This window comes from Oncorhynchus keta, chromosome 4 (assembly GCF_023373465.1).
Source record: "Oncorhynchus keta strain PuntledgeMale-10-30-2019 chromosome 4, Oket_V2, whole genome shotgun sequence".
NCBI classification, from domain to species: Eukaryota; Metazoa; Chordata; class Actinopteri; order Salmoniformes; family Salmonidae; genus Oncorhynchus; species Oncorhynchus keta.
This window is the reverse complement of record NC_068424.1, coordinates 77791419-77802112: the sequence shown is the minus strand read 5'-3', so window position 1 is coordinate 77802112 and position 10694 is coordinate 77791419. Positions and strand designations below refer to the sequence as shown.

Below are 10694 nucleotides of genomic sequence, written 5' to 3'. Positions count from 1 at the left end.
GGATGTCAGTACAAGTGCGCCAGTGAGCGTGTGTTTTGAATTCAAATGGGAACCAGCACACATCCACCATCCATGGACGGAAAAATGGTAAATGCAGAGCCTGAGACGGAGCTTGAGCCCACTGAACGATAGAACACTATTCAACACGAGAATCGATTCCATTATAGAATCAAACTATCATCAGACTCCGCCACGTCGTTTACCATCATTTACCACAATGCAGAACGTGACATGCGTTAAGTGCCCTTTTCAAACATGGATGACAATGCGTTATAGGTTTCTCTATACGAATCTACTCAGCCAGGCATACTGAGAAACATATAAAGAGGATGATATTAATGCACGTACCATATTGACTTCAGACACCATGTCTATGCTGGCTATGTCTATATTCATCCCCACTGCCACCGGCGCACCTGTGAAGCGAAGAAAAAACTGGTTATTAACAAAAGGAGAAGAGGATTATTTCTTTACCTATTAGAAATAAGAATTTGGTGACAAGTTATTCTAAAATTTGGTGACCGTTATTCTAGAATGTGGTACCGTTATTCTACCAGTAGGTTGCTGTCAATGACAGATCGCCACGTTCTCTCATCAATGTACATGATAAATATTTTATCCAGTCTTAATGATTATCATCGTCAATTAAAATGGCTATAATCATCAGCATCATCATTTGGAACTCCCTTGATGATTTTCGTTTCAGACAGAATGGTAGGCAACCAGAAGTTCAATAGGCTACCAGCTGCGAATAGAATCGATCGTCAAGTTAAGAGACCCTTCTTCTCCACACAGAATAGTCTAGCATGTCTTATTTCATCATTTGAAGGTGGTACATTGGTGGTACATAGCAAAACTGTTTTATTTGGATGGTAGGATATTACACTGTAATGTCACTGTAATTGGAGAGGTCGCCTAGTCTATGGATGGAGGATTGATCATGGGGGGGGTGTACCGGAGGTTTTTTGCAGCAATTCATTAAACATGTATAGAGCACTGCGCGTCATAAATGGTAGCAAACATGACATTCATAATCTCGATTTGCTTTCCTTTTGTCTTTCTTCCTACCTCCAAAATCTGGCCTCAACCGAATGTCGTAGCCTTTCATCAGTCTGTCGACCGTGTCTTTAACCAGCGGCATATTACTGGGATCCCTCAGATCTTTGGCGCTGAGGGGAAAGACAGAACAGAAGGGGTCGGAACGCAAACACCTACTTAAAGACAAGATACAGCGGGAAGGCGCGTTAAATAGCAAAGGATACATGCAATGTAATTGAATAATGCGCGTAAAAACACAAATTCTAATTTACCTTTGCGCACAGCAGATACAAGTAAAAAAGAACGAAAACGTTAAAATTCCAAAGTGGTTTTTCCTGAGCTTCCCCATCGTAACAGTTTTGATGCGAGTGAGGAGAACGCACATTCAACTTACTCCAGAAAGCTCCGATAACCCAATGAGGGGCGCATGCGTACATCCTACCAGAAGATCAAACACTGGCTAGTGATGATGGTGGATGAGCCGTTTCCATTGCTGAGAAACAAATTAAAGGGACAAGTGGATGGATGAGGGTAATGAAGAAACCATCTTATGTCATCCCGACCCGACCACTAGAACAGCCGAAGTACAATTAGTATCATTCCAGCATTATCCTTATATTGGCTCATGTTGATAGTTTAGAGAACTTTGCAATGAACAGTGCAAACCAATTAATACAATCAATAGCATATAGTACATTATATTAAAATCAATAGGATATAGTGTATTATATTAAAATCAATAGGATATAGTGTATTATATTAAAATCAATAGGATATAGTGTATTATATTAAAATCAATAGGATATAGTGTATTATATTAAAATCAATAGGATATAGTGTATTATATTAAAATCAATAGGATATAGTGTATTATATTAAAATCAATAGGATATAGTGTATTATATTAAAATCAATAGGATATAGTACATTATATTAAAATCAATAGGATATAGTGTATTATATTAAAATCAATAGGATATAGTGTATTATATTAAAATCAATAGGATATAGTATATTATATTAAAATCAATAGGATATAGTGTATTATATTAAAATCAACAGGATATAGTATATTATATTAAAATCAATAGCATATAGTATATTATATTAAAATCAATAGGATATAGTGTATTATATATTAAAATCAATAGCATATAGTATATTATATTAAAATCAATAGGATATAGTGTATTATATTAAAATCAATAGGATATAGTGTATTATATATTAAAATCAATAGCATATAGTATATTATATTAAAATCAATAGGATATAGTGTATTATATTAAAATCAATAGGATATAGTGTATTATATATTAAAATCAATAGCATATAGTATATTATTTTAAAATAATAGCATATAGTATATTATATTAAAATCAATAGCATATAGTATATTATATTAAAATCAATAGGATATAGTGTATTATATATTAAAATCAATAGCATATAGTATATTATTTTAAAATAATAGGATATAGTATATTATATTAAAATCAATAGGATATAGTATATTATATTAAAATCAATAGGATATAGTGAATTACATACAGTATTATACATTTGTCAGACTCACACACATTTAAAGTCAACAAAGTTTATTGTGTCAAATGTTGTGACAATCATTATAACTTCTCATAAGACGTTGGTAGCAAGACATTAAATCATTAAATGGACAGACTCACATCATATCAAGTCAAACTAGAGGATAACATTAATAAAACGTATATTAATTATGTAAAAACATTACAATAATAACAACAATAGCCATCATTTGTCTTGCACATCATGTGTTTAGAATGAAGGAGGGGGACAACGCCATTGGAACCCCTTCCAATTAAAACCGGTCTGAAAATGTTTACCTTGTACATACAGTGGGGCAAAAAAGTATTTAGTCAGCCACCAATTGTGCAAGTTCTCCCACTTAAAAAGATGAGAGAGGCCTGTAATTTTCATCATAGGTACACTTCAACTATGACAGACAAAATTAGAAAAAAAAATATTCAGAAAATCACATTATAGGATTTTTTATGAATTGATTTGCAAATTATGCTGGAAAATAAGTATTTGGTCAATAACTAAAGTTTATCTCAATACTTTGTTATATACCCTTTGTTGGCAATGACAGAGGTCAAACATTTTCTGTAAGTCTTCACAAGGTTTTCACACACTGTTGCTGGTATTTTGGCCCATTCCTCCGTGCAGATCTCCTCTAGAGCAGTGATGTTTTGGGGCTGTTGCTGGGCAACACAGACTTTCAACTCCCTCCAAAGATTTTCTATAGAGTTGAGATCTGGAGACTGGCTAAGCCACTCCAGGACCTTGAAATGCTTCTTACGAAGCCACTGCGCTGCGCTGGGCAGACTGGCGGCGCTGGGCAGACTGGGGGCTGTGGCGGCGCTGGGCAGACTGGCAGCACTGGTGGCGCTGGGCAGACTGGCGGCGCTGGGCATACTGGCTGCGCTGGGCAGACTGGCGGCGCAGGGCAGACTGGCGGTGCGGGCGGCGCTGGGCAGACTGGCGGCGCTGGGCAGACTGGCAGCACTGGTGGCGCTGGGCAGACTGGCGGCGCTGGACATACTGGCGGCGCTGGGCATACTGGCGGTGCTGGGCAGACTGGCGGCGCTGGGCAGACTGGCGGTGCTGGGCAGACTGAAAGATCTGGCTGCTCCATGCTGACTGTCGGCTCAGGCTGCTCCACGCTGACTGGCGGCTCTGGCTGCTCCATGTGGGCTGACAGCTCTGGCGGCTTCTTATAGACTGGCAGCTCCTTGCAGACTGACAGCTCCTTGCAGACTGACAGCTCCTTACAGACTGACAGCTCCTTGCAGACTGACAGCTCCTTGCAGACTGGCAGCTCCTTGCAGACTGACAGCTCCTTGCAGACTGACAGCTCCTTGCAGACTGGCAGCTCCTTGCCGACTGGCAGCTCCTTGCAGACTGACAGCTCCTTGCAGACTGACAGCTCTGGCAGCTTCATGCAGACTGACATCTCTGGCTGCTTCATGCAGACTGACAGCTCTGGCTGCTCCATGCAGACTGACATCTCTGGCTGATCCATGCAGACTGACATCTCTGGCTGCTCCATGTGGGCTGACAGCTCTGGCGGCTTCTTACAGACTGACATCTCTGGCTGCTCCATGCAGACTGACATCTCTGGCTGATCCATGCAGACTGACATCTCTGGCTGCTCCATGTGGGCTGACAGCTCTGGCGGCTTCTTACAGACTGGCAGCTCCTTACAGACTGACAGCTCCTTACAGACTGACAGCTCCTTGCAGACTGACTGCTCCTTGCAGACTGACAGCTCCTTGCAGACTGACAGCTCCTTGCAGACTGGCAGCTCCTTGCAGACTGGCAGCTCCTTGCAGACTGGCAGCTCCTTGCAGACTGACAGCTCTGGCTGCTTCATGCAGACTGACATCTCTGGCTGCTTCATGCAGACTGACATCTCTGGTTGCTCCATGCAGACTGACATCTCTGGCTGATCCATGCAGACTGACATCTCTGGCTGCTCCATGTGGGCTGACAGCTCTGGCGGCTTCTTACAGACTGGCAGCTCCTTGCAGACTGACAGCTCCTTACAGACTGACAGCTCCTTGCAGACTGACAGCTCCTTGCAGACTGGTAGCTCCTTGCAGACTGGCAGCTCCTTGCAGACTGACAGCTCCTTGCAGACTGACAGCTCCTTGCAGACTGGCAGCTCCTTGCAGACTGACAGCTCCTTGCAGACTGACAGCTCTGGCTGCTTCATGCAGACTGACAGCTCTGGCTGCTTCATGCAGACTGACAGCTCTGGCTGCTCCATGCAAACTGACATCTCTGGCTGTTCCATGCAGACTGACAGCTCTGGCTGCGCTGAACAGACAGGAGACTCCAGCAGCGCTGTAGATGAAGAAGGCTCTAGCTGCGCTGAACAGGCGGGAGACTCCGGTAGCGCAGAAGAGGAGAAAGGCTCTGATAGCGCTGAACAGGCGGGAGGCTCCGGCAGCGCAGGAGAGGCGAGGCGCACTGTAGGCCTGATGCGTGGTGCTGGCACTGGTGGTACTGGGCCGAGGACACGCACAGGAAGCCTGGTGCGGGGAGCTGCTACCGGAGGGCTGGTGTGTGGAGGTGGCACAGGATGGGCTAGACCGTGAAGGCGTACTGGAGATCTTGAGAGCAGTGTTGGCACAGGACGTGCATGGCGAGGGATGTGCACAGGAGGCCTGATGCGTGAGGCTGGCACCGACTTCACCGGCCGACTAACACGCACCTCAGGACGAGTATGGAGCGCTGACCCAGGTGCCATCAAATCCCCAACACGTTTCGTCGGGCGAATTCCATGCAAAAAGCACCATCACAGCAACTCCCTCATTTCTCTCTCCTCCAACTTCCCCATTAACTCCTTCACGGTCTCTGCTTCGCTCACCTCCAACACCGGCTCTGGTTCTGGTCTCCTCCTTGGCTCCTCATGATAAACAGGGAGAGTTGGCTCAGGTCTGACTCCTGACTCTGCCACACTCTCCCTGAGCCACCCCCAATACATTTTTGGGGCTGACTCTCAGGCTTTCTTGCCAACCGTGTTCCCTCATATCGCCGGCTCCTCTCTCCGGCTGACTCTGCTCTCCTCTCTGCCTCCACCTGTTCCACCTTTGGGCGGCTACACTCCCCTGGTTTAGCCCAGGGTCCTCTCCCGTCGAGGATTTCCTCCCATGTCCAGAAATCCTTCTTACGCATCTCCTCTTTGGGCTGCTCCTGCCTGTTGACACGCTGCTTGGTCCGTTTACGGTGGGTGATTCTGTAACGGTTTTCTTTCTAGGTGTGGTGAAGGAGAGTCGGACCAAACTGCAGCGTGTAGATTGCGATCCATGTTTAATGAACAAAAAAACGTAACACGAATCTAAAACACAAACACTACAAAACAAAGAACGTAACGAAAACTGAAACAGCCTATACTAGTGAAAACTAACATAGACAGGAACACTAAGGACAATCACCCACGACAAACTCAAAGAATATGGCTGCCTAAATATGGTTCCCAATCAGAGACAACGATAAACACCTGCCTCTGATTGAGAACCACTCCAGACAGCCATAGACTTTGCTAGATCACCCCACTAGCTACAATCCCAATACATACACACCAAAACCCCAAGACAAAACACACCACAATACAAAAACCCCATGCCACACCCTGGCCTGACCCAATACATGAAGATAAACATAAAATACTTTGACCAGGGCGTGACAGAGCAGCTCAATTCATTCCCTCAATTCAAACACTGCTGGCTATGACCAATAGCCTCGTAGTCCTAAATATAATAAAACATCCAGTTATTACATCCAATTCTAAATCTGATCCCCTGAGTGCTTTAAATAGGCTACACAAACACAGCAGCCGTTGAAATATCACATCAAGTAGAAAATACAAATAAATACAATATAAAATACAAGGTAATCCCCAGGTTCTGTGCATGCAGTGTTTTCATAGGCCTATCTATGTAATATGAATCATCAGTGTTTTAAAGCCCCGCACGCAGTCTTTTTCATTAGATTTTCAAAATCACCACTGTACATCTAGTAAAATCACTGTGTGTATTTATTTCATGAAAAAAAACTGCACATATATTTCGTAGCATTTATTTCGCTGAGCCTCCTTTTTTTTCTATTGAAACGCTCAGTCTGTTCGTGCGGTCTTGTTGATACAAAATTACATGGATTTACATACACAATCCTGATTGAGAGCCTAGCCCTCTTACCCCTTCAAAGTAGGAAGATGCATATGCAAATAAAAGATGACTGGTCATTGGTCAGAATAATCCGATCAGATTGTGATGCCATGCTGTGGATAAAACATTCCGTAGATGTGGTAAAGGAGTCAACGGAACGCATTGCCGCACATTCAACAAATCTGACCTAACGAAGTGTATATTCGTCAAATTCGTCTTGATTTATATATTATAACAGGCCAACAATGTGATTAGTTATGTCCGATTTGGATACATTTGGCTGTTTTCGCTGCATGACATTTAAAAAATAGTCCCTTTTCAGGTTTAGAAGAAGTGATTGCTAAATGCTAACTTCTGTTTGTATAAGCTGGTAGCATAGCTAGCATACAGAAATCTGTGGTGGTAGGCAAAGTTATTTTTAACTGTAATGCAGTTGATTGGTGATGATGACATGAACATGTGTTGGTCTTGACATCAATACAAGCGTTATTCCCCCGATTTTTACCTCAACATAGTGTGACAAAAAACATATAAAACATTATACTAATTTTTCTGGGTTGACAATGAGGACATTCGGAATCTTTCCCCCACGGCCGTTTCCCCCACGCGTTGTCGTGGCGATTCCACTGTTTTGGTCAAGTTAGATTGACCTCTTTACCACATCTATCGTACCCGAACAGGCTTAAATTTCCGAGTGTTATTTCGACTTCAATCAGTGTGGAAATATTATTAAAACAAATAGGAAAATCACTGCCACTTTAATACAACCAGAACTAGAGCCATGACTGGGAAGGACAGGGAATGTAAGACAGAGGAATTCAGTCGGTGAGTCACACAATTCATATTGTCAAGTTGAGTAGAGTTCTATTTCACAGGCCATGTAATGAAACATAAAACAAGAGAGAGGAGAAGAGAGGAGGGGTGACGGCACAGCTTCGGAACAGCTTCGGAACAGCATTGGTTCACTGTTGCATCACCAGTTACAGACATCATAGATTATATCATCCACTTCTTTTTGATTTGTGTGTTTCTCCGTGTGTGTGTGTGTGTGTGTGTGTGTGTGTGTGTGTGTGTGTGTGTGTGTGTGTGTGTGTGTGTGTGTGTGTGTGTGTGTGTGTGCGTGTGTGTGTGTGTGTGCGTGCGTGCGTGCGTGCGTGCGTGCGTGCGTGCGTGCGTGCGTGCGTGTGTGTGTCTTCAGGGATGCTGGAGAATCAGAAGTACCAAATGCATCCATGTTTAAAGCACCACTCTGCCAAGGACAAGGACATCTCTTCAATAACTGATCTCAGCAGGTCTGGGTAGAACAAAGTGTGAACAGAATAGAAATGAGGTCGGAAAATAATTTGTTTAGTTTTTTTTGTATTCATTTCCAGTGTGGATTGAAAGTAATGTGAACGTGGAGTACTTGTTGGTAGAGCGAAGGACAGATGAATGAACAAGGTGTCTACAGAACATGCTCAGCAGATGACATCAGTTGGAGCACAGGGCTCAATCCTCTCTGCAAGGACAGAAACCCACAGAGACAGAAACACACATGAGGAATGAAAGCAGGGCAAATTACACACACAGAAAGTGTAAAGATGTAGATATCTTTCAATGATAATGATATACTGTAAATTACAGTAATGCTCTCTCTCTCTATACTACAAAGGTACAGAGTCAGAGACACTGTGCCCTCTGTCCTCTGAATAACCTCTTGAAAACGCAGAGAGAATAAGAGTTGAAGACATCAGCTCCAGTAGCTATAGCAGGGTCCACCATCTTGTCTCTGTCCTTGTAGTGCAGAACGTTCTCAACAGAAGAAGCATCAACATTCTGTGACAGGAACATGGTGGGCAGATTGACACTCCACACTCTTATGTAACGACTGCTCCCTGTGTGTGTGTGTGTGTGTGTGTGTGTGTGTGTGTGTGTGTGTGTGTGTGTGTGTGTGTGTGTGTGTGTGTGTGTGTGTGTGTGTGTGTGTGTGTGTGTGTGTGTGTGTGTGTGTGTGTGTGTGTGTGTGTGTGTGTGTGTGTGTCCATCTTGTCTCTGTCCTTGTAGTGCAGAACGTTCTCAAAAGAAGAAGCATCAACATTCTGTGACAGGAACAACAAACAGTAGACATTTGACTTCGGATTCTAGTAGGGTGATGGCCGGGTGGTGCAGACTTTTCTAGTGCCCGCGCCAATTCTTTGATATATATGTTGAAGTGGGTGGGGCTTAAGCTGCATCCCTGTCTCACACCACAGCCCTGTGGAAAGAAATGTGTGTGTTTTTTGCCAATTTTAACCGCACACTTGTTGTTTGTGTACATGGATTTTATAATGTTGTATGTTTTACCCCCAACACCACTTTCCATCAGTTTGTATAGCAGACCCTCATGCCAAATTGAGTCAAAGCCTTTATTGAAATCAACAAAGCATGAGAAGACTTTGCCTTTGTTTTGGTTTGTTTGGTTGTCAATTAGGGTGTGCAGGGTGAATACGTGGTCTGTTGTACGGTAATTTGGTAAAAAGCCAATTTGACATTTGCTCAGTACATTGTTTTCATTGAGGAAATGTACGAGTCTGCTGTTGATGATAATTCAGAGGATTTTCCCAAGGTTGCTGTTGACGGATATCCCACGGAGGTTATTGGGGTCAAATTTGTATCCACTTTTGTGGATTGGGGTGATCAGTCCTTGGTTCCAAATATTGGGGAAGATGCCAGAGCTAAGGATGATGTTAAAGAGTTTTAGTATAGCCAATTTGAATTTGTTGCCTGTATATTTGATCATTTCATTAAGGATACCATCAACACCACAGGCCTTTTTGGGTTGGAGGGTTTTTATTTTGTCCTGTAGCTCATTCAATGTAATTGGAGAATCCAGTGTGTTCTGGTAGTCTTTAATAGTTGATTCTAAGATTTGTATTTTATCATGTATATGTTTTTGCTCTTTATTCCATGTTATAGAGCCAAAATGATTGGAGAAGTGGTTTACCCATACATCTCCATTTTGGATAGATAATTCTTTGTGTTGTTGTTTGTTTAGTGTTTTCCAATTTCCCCATAAGTGGTTAGAGTCTATGGATTCTTCAATTCAATTCTTCAATTCAATTCAAAACATTGAGCTGATTTCTAACGTGCTGTTCCTTCCTTTTCCGTAGTGTATTTCTGTATTGTTTTAGTGATTCACCATAGTGAAGCCATAGACTCAGGTTTTCCGGGTCTCTATGTTTTTGGTTGCACAGGTTTCTAAATTTCTTTCTAAATTTTTGAAATCTTCATCAAACCATTTGTCATTGTTGTTAATTTTCTTCGGTTTTCTATTTGAGATTTTTTAGATTTGATAGGGAAGCTGAGAGGTCAAATATACTGTTAAGATTTTCTACTGCCAAGTTTACAACTTCACTATTGCAGTGGAACGTTTTACCCAGGAAATTGTCTAGAAGGGATTGCATTTGTTGTTGCCTAATTGTTTTTTGGTAGGTTTCTAAACTGCATTCCTTCCATCTATAGCATTTCTTAATGTTACTCAGTTCCTTTGGCTTTGATGCCTCATGATTGAGTATTGCTCTGTTCAAGTAGACTGTGATTTCGCTGTGGTCTGATAGGGGTGTCAGTGGGCTGACTGTGAACGCTCTGAGAGACTCTGGGTTGAGGTCAGTGATAAAGTAGTCTACAGTACTACTGCCAAGAGATGAGCTATAGGTGTACCTACCATAGGAGTCCCCTCGAAGCCTATGTACATACCCAGCGTGCGACAGAGCTGCAGGAGTTGTGACCCGTTTTTGTTGGTTATGTTGTCATAGTTGTGCCTAGGGGGGCATATGGGGGAGGGAATGCTGTCACCTCCAGGTAGGTGTTTGTCCCCCTGTGTGCTGAGGGTGTCAGGTTATTGTCCGGTTCTGGCATTTAGGTCGCCACAGACTAGTACATGTCCCTGGGCCTGGAAATGATTGATTTCCCCCTCAAGGATGGAGA

The 10694-nt window shown here is 43.0% G+C and overlaps 1 protein-coding gene across 2 annotated transcripts in view; it reads right to left on the bottom strand.

The window, feature by feature from the left end:
• LOC118376314 (gamma-aminobutyric acid receptor subunit beta-2-like) overlaps nt 1-1446 on the bottom strand; it is a 93012-nt gene extending 91566 nt beyond the window's left edge. For both annotated transcript variants that reach the window (XM_052516611.1, XM_052516612.1), the window contains exons 1-3: nt 1311-1446; nt 1069-1169; nt 349-416 (exon numbers count right to left, since the gene is read on the bottom strand). In XM_052516611.1, the coding sequence (XP_052372571.1) occupies nt 349-416; nt 1069-1169; nt 1311-1423 (282 nt within the window). In that variant the 5' untranslated portion in view covers nt 1424-1446. The remainder of the gene's footprint in view (nt 1-348; nt 417-1068; nt 1170-1310) is intronic.
• Nucleotides 1447-10694: the final 9248 nt, after the last annotated feature.